The sequence below is a fragment of the Chrysochloris asiatica genome, unplaced genomic scaffold (genome assembly GCF_000296735.1).
Source record: "Chrysochloris asiatica unplaced genomic scaffold, ChrAsi1.0 scaffold00033, whole genome shotgun sequence".
NCBI lineage: Eukaryota > Metazoa > Chordata > Mammalia > Afrosoricida > Chrysochloridae > Chrysochloris > Chrysochloris asiatica.
In genome coordinates, this window is record NW_006408551.1 from 14,637,449 (window position 1) to 14,653,559 (window position 16,111).

Sequence of the window (16,111 nt, forward strand, 5' to 3'; positions counted from 1 at the left end):
CCTTTTAGAGCAGTTGGTAGTGGTACCCAGGTACCATCTTATTCTTCTGGTCTCAGAGTCACAGAGACTGATGTTCATATGTTCTGTTAATCCATTGGGTGAATTGATTCCAAACATCTTCAGTTCTCATCACTCTTCTTTCTTCTGCACATGGAGAGACCAGTAGTTGTCCCTTAGATGATCACTCATAACTTTTTAAGATTCCAGACGCTACTCACCAAAATAGGGTGTAGAACATTCTCTTTGTGGACTATTATACCAATTGATCATGGTGTCCCCTGAGACTGTGGTGCTGAGCCCCCAATTCATTATTTTAAGACGTTTAATAATATCTAAGAAGTTTTCATCATTTTGTCCCTTGTATGCTCCACCATGGAGTCCTGGTGTGGCATCATAGGATGAGTACTGAACTGCTAAATGCAAGGTCAGCAGTTCAACCCCCAAGCTGCTCCTTGGATACCCTATACAGGGTCACTATGAGTCAAAACTGACTGGATGGCACTTAACAGGAACAACGATGCTCCACCACATTCATCGTTTTGTTTGTAGGAAAGGGAAAAATACCCATGTACACATATCCTCTTTCAAACCCTTATGTATTTGTGGGTATACTCCCTCTCTTCCTCCCACATCTGTTCAGCCTGTGTATCTTTCCTTGTATCTACCCACAGAACACTGTTGTCCCAGGGTTTTGTATATAATGCTATTTACCTCTGTCCCCTTTAGCTCTTGCATACCTCCCTGTGTCTTCACCTATCTTTATCGTTCTCCTGGAAACCTTCCTCTTGTATATTGCCCTCCCCATCACCCAAATTAACATGTGTCTACCTGCTAGCCAGTGAATTACTCTTCCTTCCCTCCCACCCCTGGTGACCATCAAAGAATGTTTCTTTTAGCATGAAACCTTTTCTTGAGTTTTTACAATAGTGGTCTCATACAATATTTGTCCTGTCGTGATTGATTAATTTCACTCAGTAAAATGTCCTCCAGGTTCATTCATGTTATGAGGTGTTTTCCAGGTACATTGTTATTTATTCTTCACCGTTGCATAGTATTCCATTGTGTGTATGTACCAAAGCTTGTTTATCTAATTTTCCATTGACGGTTATTTAGGCTGTCTGCATCTTTTTGCTAGTGTGAATGCTGACTGTTCCACTCTTTGTAAGCCTGTCCATGAACATGAGTTGGGAAGAGGAAGAGGGAGGCGAACTTAGTGGAAGAGGTTCTGGAAGGTTGGGAGAGGAATAGGTTGATTTGTTTTTAGTATCATAATTCAAGTTACTTATGTATCTTTGTAATTTATTTTGTTTTGCTTTTTAGGGCTGTTGTAAAATTAAGCAAGGTAACATGTACCAGGCGTCTTATACTTGGTCAGCATAGAACAAATGGAGCTCCTTTCCATTCATTCAACTTTAACTTTATGCCAAAATTGGTTGCTATTAAAGCCTATTTTTAAATTGATGATGCTTAATTTTTTTAACTAAATGTTGTTGTTAAGTGCATTCAGTCAATTTCAACTCATAGGAATCCCATGAGGCAGGCAGGCACAACTGTCCCATAGGGTTTTCTTGGCTGTAATCTTTTTTTTAAAATGTTTTGTTGTGAATTATATGATAGTTTACATGGGAGAACTTTAGTTTACATTCATTCCATAATATAACATCTCATTGCCATGGTTCCATTCCCCTCCATACATCATCAACCACCCAAAGGGTATATCCCAGAAACCCGCCCCCTACACTTCCCTCTCCTCCCCTCAGTTTTCGGCCCACAGTCCCTTTCCCTCTCAGGGTCCAAAGTCCCCAGTCGCTTCATCACTCCACGTCATCATCTCTGTCTCTATCTCAGGCATCCCTGTTTCTCTGGGTAGGGTCCCACTCTCAGCTCTTCTCCGTTGATGGTCCCAGAGGCCTCCGTTCCTATCCTGGAGAATTAATCACTCCCTTCCTTGTTACAAAACATCTACCTTTGCATTTCCAACCCTCATAGTCCGTCCTGATAACAATTATTCACTACAGTATCACAAGAGACCCATCCCCATCCCCTTTCATCAGCTCTGCCCAGACAGATTGAATAGTATCTACTGGAGATTCTGCCTTCCTCCATGCTCCCTAGCACCAGGTTCCCTCTTGAAAGCTTGTAAGCCAGTCACTTCTTGCCTTTGTAGCCCTCCCCTCCCCATTTGAGTATCCAATTTGGCTGTAATCTCTAGTGGAACAGATTGCCAGTCCTTTCTCTCTCAGTGCCACTGGGGGAGTTTTGAACTGCCAACCTTCCCATTAGCAGCTCAGCACTTCGTCTTTGTGCCACTAGGGTTCTTTTTTGTTTTGTTTAACTAGTAGGAAGATTGAATGAGATAGCAGATAGAGTATTTTCCCCCATGTGTAACATATTTTTATAACATCAAGATTCTACCTTTCGAGTAAAGGGAGAAATATTAGAATAAAACTGTTACAGTTAACTTCAGAGGCATTGAAGTGTTTCATATTTCTTTTCCAGAGATATAAATGACTTGAGTGGGTACCATAGACAACATGCCAGAAAATGAATCAATCACTGGCAGTGTTTTATTTCAGAAACCTTTTATTTATGATAAATTGTTTCCTGGGAGAGTTGCAATCATTTTTACTTTTTGTGAAGAAAGATCCACCAACTATCAATTCAGGATTTAAAAAAAAATCATTATTGTGTATAAGTATTTTTAAACATCGTATAACTATCTCCCTGCCTTTGTTTAATAGTACATTGCTTTTCAGCTAGGCAAGTAGATTTGTTTGTGGGGTTTTTGGTGTGTTATTTATCTGTTAAAAATTTCCCAGTATCAGCCTCTTTTGCAGTTCTGGAGTCCTGGTGTGGCACTATGGGATCAGCACTGGACTCCTAACCTCAAGGTCGGTGGTTCAAACCCACCAGCTACTCCTTGGAAGTCCTTTGCAGGATCTCTATGAACACTCGTCTGTCAGTTTGTCGTAGTGTGGTGGCTTGTATGTTGCTGTGATTCAGGAAACTATCCCTCTGGTATTTTAAATACCAGCAGGGTCACCCATGGTGGACAGGTTTCAGATAAGCTTCCAGACAAAGACAAACTAGGAAGGAGAGACTGACTACTTCCGAATATTTAGTCACTGAAAACCTTATGAGTAGCAGTGGGACACCGTCAGATAGCATCAGAACATCAGCTATGCACACATGCTGAAGGACGCCAGCATATTGACAGATACAGTGCTGGAAGATGAGCCTCTCAGCTTGGAAGGCACTGGAAATATGACTGGGGAAGAGTTGACTGATGACAAAGTAGAGTTAACTATGATGACATGAACAGAGTAAAGCTTTTGGGACCTTCATTTGCTGAGGAGGCACAGTTCAAAATAAAGAGAAACTGCTGTAAACATCCATTAATAATCAGAAGATGGAGTGTACGAAGCTATGAATCTAGGAGAACTGGAATGTGTTAAAAATGAAATGGAATGCATTAAAAATGAAATGGAATGCATAAACATTGTTGTCCTAGATATTAGTGAGCTGAAATGGACTGATATTGGCCATTTTGAATCTGATACTCACATGGTTTGCTATGCCAGGAATAACAGATTGAAGAGGAATGGCATCACATTCATCATTAAAAAACACATTTCAAGATCTATCTTGAAGTACAACACTGATTGTCATAGGGTAATGTCCTCGCGCCTACAGGGAAGCCCAGTTAATACAACTATTATTCAAATTTACACACCAACCGCTAAAGCCAGTGAGGATGAAATAGAAGAATTCTACCAACTTCTCCAGTCTGAAACTGATCAAACATGTAATCAAGATGTTTTGATAATTATTGGCAATTGGGATGCAAAGGTTGGAAACGAAGAAGGATTAGGAGTTGAAAAATATGGCCTTAGTGATAGAAACAACGCTGGAAATCTCATGATAGAATTTTGCAAGATGAATGACTTCTTCATTGCAAACACCTTTTTTAAACAACATAAAAAACAACTGTACACATGAACCTCACCAGATGACATACACAGAAATCAGATTGACTACATTTGTGGAAAGAAGAAAACCCACAGTGGCAGTAGCAGTGGGCTCAAGCGAAGCAACTATTGTGAGGTTGGTGCTGGACTGAGTAGTGGTTTGTTCTGTTGTACGTAAGGTCACTATGAGTCAGTATTTGACTCGATGGCACCTAACAACAACCTGAATTGGATCTGACTCAGTTGCAATTAAAAACAGCTACAGCTATATCTTGTAAGCTTTTTAAGCTTTGATAGTTTCTTAGGGTGTGACAGTATGTGTTGTCAGTTGCCCTTGATTCATGGAAACCCCATTCACAGTATAAAGAAATGCAGTGCCAGCCTCGTGGGGGTAGTAGATGGGACTGTTGTGATCCATAGGGTTCCCCTCCCCACCATTGGCTGGTTTTGAAAGTAGGCTCTCAAACTTTTCTTTCTAGTCTCTCTTACTCTGGATGCTCTGCTGAAACCTGTTTAGCATCATAGCAACATGCAATGGAGATAGCTCTGCATGAGGTGCATTGGCTATCAACCAAACTGGGATCTCTTACGTGAAAGGTAGAATTCTACCATGGAACCACCATTGCTCCCAATGGGGACAAACTAGTAAGTAACTAGTTTGTAGGATTAAAATAGTAAAATGTACTGTATGCTGAGTCAAAAATAGTCATCTTGTATGTTCTTAATGATGGAGCAAGAAGAAAAACCATGATTCAAGTTTTATTCCCATGCTATCTGTAGGATCAGAACTTGTTCTTAGGGTCATACAATGCATGTTAAGCCATTGAAATAAAAATATTGTTGTTAAGTGCTGTTGAGTCAGTTTCAACTCTAAGCTACCCTGTGTAGGGTTTCTGAGGAGCTGCTGGTGAGTTTTGCAACGCTGACCTTGCAGTTCAAATTGACCTTGTGGTCCAGTGCTTATCCTATAGCGCCACATTGTGTGATTACCATGGGCAGGCACACTCAGCACACTAAATATATTAACTAATTTAGTTCTCACCATCCCTTCATGAAGGCAGATACTATTATCATCCCTGTTTTATAGATGGGGGAGCTGAGGCAAAGAGAAGTTAAAGAAATTGCCCAGAGTCATCCAGTCAGCAAGTGGTAGGTCCTGAGTTTAAGCCCAGTCATCCTGGCTCTGAAATTTCTGTCTACTGATAATAAATGATGGCTGTGTATGAATTCCAGGGGATACATGAGTCAGATTGTGATAAAAGTTGTTGTTTTTTTAATTAAGGAAAAATTGATATAACATAAAATTAGCCATTTTGAAGTGAATGGTTCAGTGGTATTTAGTACTTTTACAATATGCAACTACCACCTTTGTTGTTGTTGTTAAGTGCCGTCGAGTCGAGTCCGACCCATAGCAACCCTGTATAGGGTTTATGAGGAGCAGCTGGTGAATTTGAACTGCCAACCTTGCAGTTCAATCGGCTTTGCAGTCTGGCGCATTAACCCACAGTGCCACACCAGGACTCCTTTACTTAGGTTCAAAATAATGCTAGCATCCCAAAAAGGAAACACTATAAGCATAAAGCCGTTTCTCCATCCATACAGCCCCTAGCAACTGACAATCTGTTTTTTCTTTATGGATTTCTCTATTCTGAACATTTCCTAGAAATGGAATCATGCAATATGTGACTTTGTGTTGACTTTGTTCACTTAGCATAATGCTTATGAGGCTCATCTGCATGGTAGCATAATGGTTTTGAGGCTCAATCCTCAGAATTTATGGCTGCATGCCTGACCCAAGCCATGGTATTTTCAGTAACCCCATATGCATATGAAAGCTGGACAGTGAATAAGGAAGACCGTACAAGAATTGATGCTTTTGAGTTACGGTGTTGGAGGAGAATAGTGAAAGTGCCATGAGCTGCCAAAAGAACCAATTGATCTGTTTTGGAAGAAGTGCAGCCAGAATGCTCCTTAGAGGCCAAGATGGCCAAACTTTGTCTCTCATACTTCAGACATATTGTCAGGAGGGAGCAGTCACTGGAGAAGGGTATCATGTTTGGTAAGGTGGAGGGTCAGAGACAAAGAGGAAGACCCCCAATGAGATGGATTGGCCAAGTGGCAGCATCGATTAACTCAAACGTGGCAACAGTAGTGAGGTTGGCCCAGGATTGGGTAGTGTTTCGTTCTGCTGTGCATAAGGTCGCTATGGGTCAGTACTGACTCCATGGCACCTAACAACAACAACAATATTCTGTTGAATGTATATGCCAACGTTTGCTGATCTAGTCAGATGTTGGTGGATATTTCTATTTTTTGGCTTTCTGGGTAGTGTTGCTATGAACATGTGTGGACATACATTCATTTATGTTATAGAATTTTAGATGTTTCAAATTGATCACTATAATCTTGCATCTTTTGAGCCTGCAACTTGTTAATCAAGGGAAATGAAGGCAGTCAGTATCATTAAAATGTATATAGTGCCTGCCATTGTGTTAATAAATTGAAATATATCGCATTCGATTCTCCCAGTAACCCTGTGGAATAGGTAGAACATTTTCCCTGTCATTTAAACTGAAAAGACTACCTCAGGAAAGTTAAGTATCGTATCCAAGGTAACATAGCCAGTGAGTGTAGAGCTGTGGTTGAAATCTGGATCTCTCTGACTCCTATAATCAAAGCTATAAACTTTCCACTGAAAAAAAATACGAGCAGATATTGGTAATCTACAGTTTATGTACAAAGGTAAGTCAAAAAGTATTGCTGCATAATCATAGACACCTTTAATAAACAAAAATATCAAATTATGAAGTTGTAACATAGCCTCTGTTTAGATCTATACACTTCTGAAGGTGGTAGATACAGCTTTCTAACCCTTCCTCCCAAAATTCTGTGCTCTTCAATTTACACTGTGTTTTGGCATCCGTGAGGAACTCAAATTGTGTACCTTTGAAATGTTCTTTAAGTTTTGGGAACAAAAAGAAGTCCAATGGGGCAACATCAGGACTGTAGGGTGAGTGGGGTAAGGTTTCCCAATGAAATTCTTGTAGGGCAGCCCTTGCTACACTTGAAGAGTGAGTAGGTGCATTGTTGTGATGGAAAAATCCTTTGGCACAAATTTCCTGGCCTTTTTTCCTCACCAGTGTGGTTTTCAATTTTGTTAAAATTTCTGTATAGTAAGCTCCTGTGATTATCCTGTGTCCTTCAAAAAAATCTATCAAGATTACCCTTTCAAAATCCAAAAATAACTTGTTTTATATGGGGCAACGTTCTTATAAACTTGTTGCAAAGCTTCAGTGATTTGGGAATGTGTCCACTTGAGTTTTGTTTAAAAATTTGATGTTAGCCCTTACCTCCTCAAAGTAGTTTTATTCCATGGTACAAATCAGAATGTATCCTTTGTGTTGTTTTTTGAACAGCACCCTAACACCACTAAGGCAAGTATATTAATGAGAAAATTTACCTATAGCCATCCACAGGTTGCAGAAACATGTTTAAACATGTTTTGTTTTGAATAAACCCTTGCTTGTATGATCTGGAACCCTTCCTAGTAGCAATACTTCTTGATTCACCCTCATATGCCTGAAGAGTCCTTGTGTGGCGTTGTAGGATAAGTGCTGGACTTCTTGACACAAGGCTGGTGATTGAAACCTACCAGACACTTCTCAAAAACCCTGTGCAGAGTTGCTACAAACCAGAAACAACTTAACAGTACTTAACAAACAGCATGTACTTGAGAAACAGATGTGTCTTGTATATGGTTATCCATGGAACCTCTCCTTTCACTTTGCTTCTGCAACTTGGAATTTCTTCCTTTTATTCACACTAAGAGTGCTCCTGGCAGTCCTGATTGTATGGTGGTTATGTGCTCATCTGGTAGTCTGAAGACTATCAACTTGAACCCACCAGCTGCTCTATGGACAAAAGATGTGTCAATCTGTTTCTGTAAAAATTTACAATCTTGAAAACCTGATGGGTCAGTTCTCCTCTATCCTGTAGGGCTGCTGAGTTGCATTCAAGTTGCAACAGGTTAAGTGTGATTTGGAATATGTAAGTTGTAGATTCCCACACCTCTACTTTTGTTGTTGTTAAGTGCCATCAGATTGGCTGGTAGGTTTGAACCACTGGCCTTGGAATAGCTGTCCTGTGTTTATCCTACAGCACTACACCAGAACCCCGCTTTTAGTGTCCCTTTTCTCTTCGACTCCAGTACTTTGACTTGCTCCCTCGTTACCCCATAACTGGCCTGTCTCACAGTGTTTCTTTGGTGCTCTTCCAATTGTACCCCACATCTGTCATGTCTCCTTCAGGCAAAACTTGCCAAGAACACTTCGGTTCCTGTATCCCCTATTAGGAGCTTTTCAGAGATATGTGCCCAACTGGCAGGAGGGGCCCTTTGTGGATCTAGGCTCTACCCTCAGCAATCACTGTCTCCCTCCTGTCTGACCATCCACACACTTACTCCAGTCTGGCTGAACTACTTGCAGTTCCTGGAATAGTCCCTGCTATCTCCTGAATTTATGCTTTTAGAGTACTTTTTCTTCTTTGTTAGCCTGTTGTTATTGTTAAGTGCCATTGAGTCAGTTCCAACTCATAGAGACCCTGTATAAGGTTTCTGAAGAGTGGCAGCTGGTGCATTTGAACTGCCGACCTTGTGGTTCAGATGACCTTGCAGTCCATTGTTTATCCTACAGTTCCACACCAGGCTTTTTAAAAACTTGTCTCAAAAATTATTTTTCTTCTCCATCCCCCAAGATAAAGTCACCCAGTTTTTCATTTATGCCCACACTCAGAATACTTTTTGAGGGGGTGGGTAACAATAAGGAGTTAAGATTGGGACTATGGCTAGGTCTAGGCTAGGCCTAGGACTTTATTAGGGTTATGATTTAGGACTAGGATTAGTGTTAAGGATAAGGGGTGAACGAGGACTAGGAGTAAGGCTTGGTCTAGTTTTTAAGGATTATAGTTAGTTTTACTTTACATACTGGGGAGCTGTAGGGTCAGCACTGGACTGTGAACCACAAGGTTGGCAGTTCAGATCTACCAACTCCTCCTCAGAAACCCTGTATCAGGTCACTATAATTCAGAACCTAAAGGAGCTCTGGTAGCGTAGTGGTTACGAATCGGGCTGCGAACCGCAAGGTCAGCCGTTCAAAACTACCAGCTGTTTTGTGGGAGAAAGAGGAGGCTTTCTGCTCCCGTAAAGATTTACGGCCTTGGAAACCCTGTACAGGGTCACTATGAATCAGAACCGACTCCACGGCACATAACAACAACAATAATTCAGAACCTACTTGAGATCACTTAACAACAACATGACGTGGATCGAGTCTAGGTGATACTGTCTGTATATTCGTCTCAGGCTGCTGTCTGCTATTGTTGATTATCTGTCCAAAGAACTCCCTTTTGTATTTTTTTGTAAGGTTGGTCTGGGTTTTTAAAAAAATCTTTTAATTTCTGTTTGTCTGAAAATGGCCTAATTTTGCCATCATATTTAATGCACAGTTTTGCTGGATATGTGATGATTGGTTGACAATTTGCTTCTTTCAGAGTTCTATGTCATTCCAGTGTCTGGTTACCTGCATGGTTTCTGCTGAGAAATCAGAGTTTAGTCTTACTGGTTTCCTTTGTAGGTAACTTTTGTTTTTTTCTGAATTACTGTCAGGATTTTTTCTTTATCTTTGGTTTATAATATATTTTGGCATTTTTCCTTTGTATTCGATCCTATTTGGAGTTCGTTCAACTTCTTGAATGGATAGGGAAATTTGCTTCCAATAACTCTTGGACAGTATTCTCTATGTCCCCACCCCTTTCTGTTTTGTCATTCCTACCACAGTGTCACAGTTATTCCTCTTGACAGTGTCCCACACACATCCTAGTTTTTCTTCATATTTTTATGTTCATTTTTCTGATTGCTCCTTTAGTAGGTTGGTTATTGAGAGATTTTTTTTCTCCAAGCTCAGTAATTTGACTTGCAATTGATTTAATTATATTTCTTTGCCCTTTCAGCATATTGTTTATTTCTGAACTCTTACTGTTAATCTTCTGACTTTCTGATTGCTATTTTTGTATATTTCCCATTAAAAAAACATATTTTGTCAGTTTCTTAATTTTTCCATAGTCTTATCTGTTTTCCTTGATTTCATTTATAGTTTTCCCTTTCTCACAATTTGTTAAAATTGCCTAATGAGCCTTCTTTTAATTTCCTTGTCAGAAATGGTAGTTTTGATACCATTTCTGGTATTGTATTGTATGACTGTATTTTGGTCACTTGTTTGAGGTGCTCTCTCTTGCTTCTTTGTGTAAGCTGAAATTGTTTTGTCCAAGACGTTGTGATGTTCTTTTCTGTAGTTGATAGTTGTATATTGGTGTATTCTCGGCAGTAGCCACCTGTCTCCTGGTGAATGTGGTAGATATGGAAGTGTGAACGCAGTTAGCTCTCTGGTCACTGTTTGTGTCGTGTAGGTTCAGGGTGGGTTCATGTGTCTCCAGAAGCAGGGATGCTGTACCAGGCACAGCTACGCAGGAAGGACTGGCCATGCCTCTGTCTACCAGGAGGGCACAGGAGCAAGGGAGAACTGCACCCCCTTGCTGCCAACCTCCAGCTGTGTCCTGTACCCAAAGTCTGCTGTATCAACAGCTGCTGATAAAGCTCAAGATGACCAAGCTTTTCTATACCAGCCTGCAGTCCTCCTGATTTTCTTCTCTCGCACTGTTCCTGTTCAGGTCTTCATTCATCTAATCTACAAGCTGATGCTCAGCATCCAGGATCACCACCTGTATCTGTTTCACTCCACCTCCCATGTTTTTCTTGTAGAAGGTCAACTTAGTGTGTTTGCTTACTCTACAATCTTTCCCTGGACCTGTGATTTTTTTTGTAATAACACTTCAGCAGTTCATTTTATTTATTAATTTGCGTGATTGTGGCAACGGAATTTAAACAGCCCTCCAAAGTCTGAGGGTTTTTTCATTATTAATTATTTTTCTCAGTGGTTTTGTGGAAATCCCCAAACATTAGAATATGTCAAAACAGATTTCTTACTGTTGGTATGCAAATGGAGTTATTTCTATCTTCAAAGATCAATGTAATATATAAAACGGAAATACTCAGTGATTTTTACAGTGGACTTTTCCTTTTTTTCCCTCTGGAGGAAGGATTAAAGCCTAACCTGCCTCACAGATTGCTAGGGTGATGAATCCTTTATTTACATACAAAACTAAATGTGAGAAACAGGCTGTGATTTCCAACTATCAGCAGAACCCCAGACCAACTGAGAAAATCCTGCCTGTGAAAACATTCTGCTGGTGGGTGAAATATGCAGTTAAGCTGCTTGCATTTTCCATCTTCTACTTCAGCTGTGATTTGCTTTTAGCCTATTAATGATATTATAGTTTGCAGATTAAGAACAATAGATGCCCTACGGGAGATAGATGATTGTTCTTCAGTATTTGATTTCATGGTGATGATTGTGCAGGTACTTTCCTGTGTGGAAGGCGTCACACAGATGCAAGAAAGGTGCTGGGTGGGTCTGTTACACTGGTGGGGCGGGCAGTGCAAGAAAGATTGGGCACCCATGCCAAACCAGTATCTGTAGGTCACCTTTGGTATTTAAAACAAATCTTTTCTTTGTGAGCATGTCCGCAGATTTGGATTTGCGGTTGACGGCTAATTTGGTTGATTTGATGGCAAGAGGCAGTTTATTCTGTTGCACCTCTTTCATGTGGTTAGTATTTTTCTAGCGTATGTGTCAGTACAATTTCTTCTTATGCTCTTTATCTAGGCAGATTGAGTGTTGTGAAACAGCAGATGAATTCTACAGCACCATGGGGCGCCTTACCCAGGAAATGCTGGAGAATGATCTTCTGGAAAGCCACGAACTCATGCAGGTGAGTGGGCAGTATGGCCCAGTCTTGGCTCAGAGGACCCCAAGTACCAAGGGAATAATCACTGCTGGAAATGGGGTCTAGGGATATGTGTTTGGCCTCAGATTTAGTTTTTCAGTTGACCAAGGGGCTGTATAAGAGGACTTCAAACAGTTCATGGAAAAATGGAAGTAAAAGATGTTGGAAAATCTCCACAAACTTTTTGAAGCCCCCTTGTGTATATATAACTTGATAAGAACCTAGTTATGCTAAAAAAGGAAGAAATTAATAGTAGATATTTGTTGTGACTTTTATTCAAACTATGTTGCTTAGAAATCGCTAGATACAATATGAAAAAAGATTTTAAAAATAAAATTAGAAAAAAAAAACTCCAAACAAATCTGAGTCACAAGGTCCTTATTCTGAATCAGACTCTTAGTATTCTTATGGGAAGACTTTCATGGGGTAAAATAATACTTCTTATTTAAGGAGGAATTATTGGGGATAAAAGGGAGCTTATTCTAATTAGCAGTTCAGTTTATTTTACTTTGTTTTTCTCACATTTTAAACAGGCTATTCTACTTCATCATAATTCAATATGAAATATATGAGAAGGTTATTTAGTCTCTTGTGTTAACATACGTCAATAGCACACTCACTAACTCATTAAAATTGATAGGATAGCAAAACTGGAGTCCTGATGTGGCACTGTAGGTTAAGCTGTGCACTGCTAACTGTAAGGTCAGTGGTTTCAAACCCACCAGCCACTCCTTGGAAACCCTATACAGGGTTACCATGAGTCAGAACCAAATCAACAGCACTTAACAGTAATATACACATTGACAAAGAGGCAGTTGTTGAAACAGAACAAGGAGATGCAGAATGGTTGAAAACAGAACAAGGAGATGCAGAATGGTTGAAAATCAGGAAAGGTGTGCACCAGGGTTGTATCCATTCACTCTACTTATTCAGTCCGTATGTTGAACAGATAATCAGAGAAACTGGATTATATGAAGAAGAACCTGACATTAGGATTAGTGGAAGACTCATTAACAACTTGCAATATGCAGATGACACAACCTTGCTTGCTGAAAGTGAAGGGTACTTAAAATACTTACAGATGAAAATCTAAGGGTATAGCCTTCAGTGTAGCATGTACCTCAATTAAAGGAAACAAAAGTCCTCACAACTGGACCAGTAAATAACATCATGATAAACAGAAGAAAGATTCAAGTTATCAAAGACTTCATTTTATTTGGATCCATAATTAACACTCATGGAGACTGCAGTCAAGAAGTCAGATGAATCCAGAGTGCGTAGAGGAAGGTAGACTCTCCACTGAGTAGTATCCAATCTGTCTGGGCGGGACTGGTGAAAGGAGATGGGGATGGCACTCATGTGGCACAATAGTGAATAATTGTTATCAGAACTGACTGTGAGAGTTGGAAATGTAAAGGTAGACATTTTGTAGCAAAAGGAGGAGAGTGGTTGACTTTGTAGTCCAGGAGCGGAGTTCCCTGGGACCATCAAGGGAGAAGAGCAGAGTGCGGCACCCTATCCCGAGTAGCAGCAATGCCAGAGATGGAGCGACTAGGGACTCTAGACCCAGAGAGGGAGAGGGGCTGTATGCTGACGTTACACTTTGGTTGATTGGTGATGCATGGAGGGGATTGTGACCATGGCAATGAGACGATATACAATAGAATGAATGTAAAGCTAATGTTCTCCCATGTAAACGATCACATAATTCACAATAAAACATTAAAAAAAAAAAAAGTCAGCAAATCTGCTACCAAAGACCTCTCTAAAGTGTTCAAAAGCAAAGATACCAGCTTGAGGGCTAAGGTGCTCTTGACCCAAGCCAGGGTATTTTCAGTTATGTCTTATGCATGTATAAGTTGATTAACGAATAAGGAAGACGGTAGAAGAATTGATGCATTTGAGTTATGGTGTTGGAGAAGAATATTGAAAGTACCATTAACTGCTAGAAAAACAAACAAATCCACTTTGGTAGAAGTATAGTCAGTATTCTCCTTATAAGCTAGGATGGTGAGACTTTGTCTTTCATACTTTGGACATGTTGTCAGGAGGGATCACTCCCTGGAGAGAAGGACACCATGCTTGGTAAAGTGGAAGGCCAGCTAAAGTGAGGAAGACTCACAACAAAGTATGGATTGAGATAGCAGCAGCAACAATGGGCTCAGATATAACAACAATTGTGAGGATGACGCAGGACCAGGTACTGTTTAATTCTGCTGTGTGTAGAGTCTCTATGAATTGGAACTGACTAGACACCTAACAGCAACAACAATAACAACTTAGAAAGGATAGCAGATTGTTACCTCTCTCTCTTCCACTACATTCTACAGCATAATTTTATCATCCTTCTATGCCTCTGTTTCTCTTGGTTCTTCTCACTCACTGCACAAGTGGGTCTTGTCTAGGAGTCTGTCCTTGGGCTTCAGTTTCTTCTCTCTGTAACCAATTTCTCCTTTATCTGGGTTTTAATGCTTACTTTCATGTTGGGTTCCATGCCTGAGGTCATTTGGAGGCTGGGGCCCAGTCAACAGATTAAAAATCTAAGACTCAGACTCTGATTTAGGATTTGAGAAAGTGAGGAGCTACTATGCCTTTGATCATCTCCTGGCATGCCCCACTCCTTCCTAGAAACTCGTATTCTTAGCAGTTACTCAGTTTAATGAGAATATTGATCATTTTATATAACTTCTGTGAAAGTTACTTTTTAATCTCAACATTTCCTTCCTGTGCCTTTCAGAGGAAGAATTCTTCTGTCTGACCCAGACATCTGTGTTCCACTCCTTCAGTTCTTCCCTTTCCATTCATTATCTTCAGCCTACAAAGATAATCTAGTATCTTGGAAGGAAGTATTTTTATTGAGCATCATTTTGTGTGTCAGGTACATGCTTAGCATTCTCTGTGTATAAAATCCTTTATGTCCTACAGAATCTACCAGTTCCTACAACAAAGTAAGACTCTGAAATAGGATTCCTCACCTCCACTCATGAAATGTTAATAACTACTCATTACCTACAAAACAAGGCTTAAATTTCTCATTTTATCATCCAATGCTCATGACTACCTGGCCTTAACTTATCTTTTAGCTATATTCTTACTATTCCCTTTATACTCTCTTCTGTTGTTGTTAGGTACTGTCGAGTTGTACCTACTCCTGGTGACCTTGTGCACAACAGAATGGAAGACTGCCGGTCCTGTGCTAACTGCAAAATAGCTGCTACACTTGAGCCCACTGCTGCTGCCACTGTGCCAGTCCATTCCATTAGGGATGTTTTCTTTTTCACAGTCCCTCTACTAAACTGCAGACTGGTCCTTCCTGATAGTATGGCTGAAGTAAGAGAGATGAAGTCTGGCCATTCTGGCTGTACTTCTTCCAACACAGATTTGTTTGTTCTTTGGCAGTCCATGGTACTTTAAATATTCTTCTCCAACTCCATAACTCAAATGCATCAATTCTTCTACAGTCTACTTTATTCATTGTCCAACTTTCACATACCTATGAGGTTATTGACAATACCATGGCTTGGGTCAGTTGCACCTTAGTCTTCAAACTGACATCTTTGCTCTTGCGCATGTTGAAGAGGTCTTGTGCAGAAGACTCTTCAAGTCAAGCCAGAATGTATATTGGCTTATATATTGTAACAGATGTGTATAGCCTCAGAAATGCCTGAGACATTTATTCCTCCATACTTTTGTTCTCTCTGCTTCCTTCATTTTTTTTTTTATTGCCACATATTTAAAATCTGGACTCCTTTATAAAGTTTTATTTAAGATACCATATTTTTTATGAAACATTCTCTGATCATCTCAATTAAAGTCATTTATCCTGTTTTTGTGTCACCACAGCAATTTATTTATACCACTTGTGTGCATTTATCACTTTCTGTCTTGATTTAAGACTATATCTCATTTTCTCAGTTACATTGTTAAGTTTTTCCAGGTCAGGGACTGTGCTTTGCTTCGAATACTTGGCACCGTGCTTTTTACTGTTGTTTTTAAGTGCTGACAAGTCAGTTCTTATAGAGAGCCTGTATAGGGTTTCTGATGAGCAGCTCGTGGTTTGAAGTGTTGACCTTAAGGTTAGCAGTCCAGGGCTTATTCTACATTGCCACACCAGGCCAAGGTACACAATACAGTTTTGTTTTTAAATGTTTTATTGTGAATTATGTGATTGTTTACATGGGAGAACATAAGTTTTATATTCATCCTATCGTATATCGTTTCGTTGCCATGGTTACAATCCCCTC

General features: G+C 40.0%; 1 protein-coding gene across 1 annotated transcript in view; it reads left to right on the plus strand.

Moving 5' to 3' along the window:
• TBC1D30 (TBC1 domain family, member 30) overlaps positions 1–16,111 on the plus strand; it is a 77,934-nt gene that overhangs the window by 20,224 nt on the left and 41,599 nt on the right. Inside the window, exon 8 of the mRNA XM_006859522.1 lies at positions 11,747–11,852. Coding sequence (XP_006859584.1) covers positions 11,747–11,852 — 106 coding nt within the window. The remainder of the gene's footprint in view (positions 1–11,746; positions 11,853–16,111) is intronic.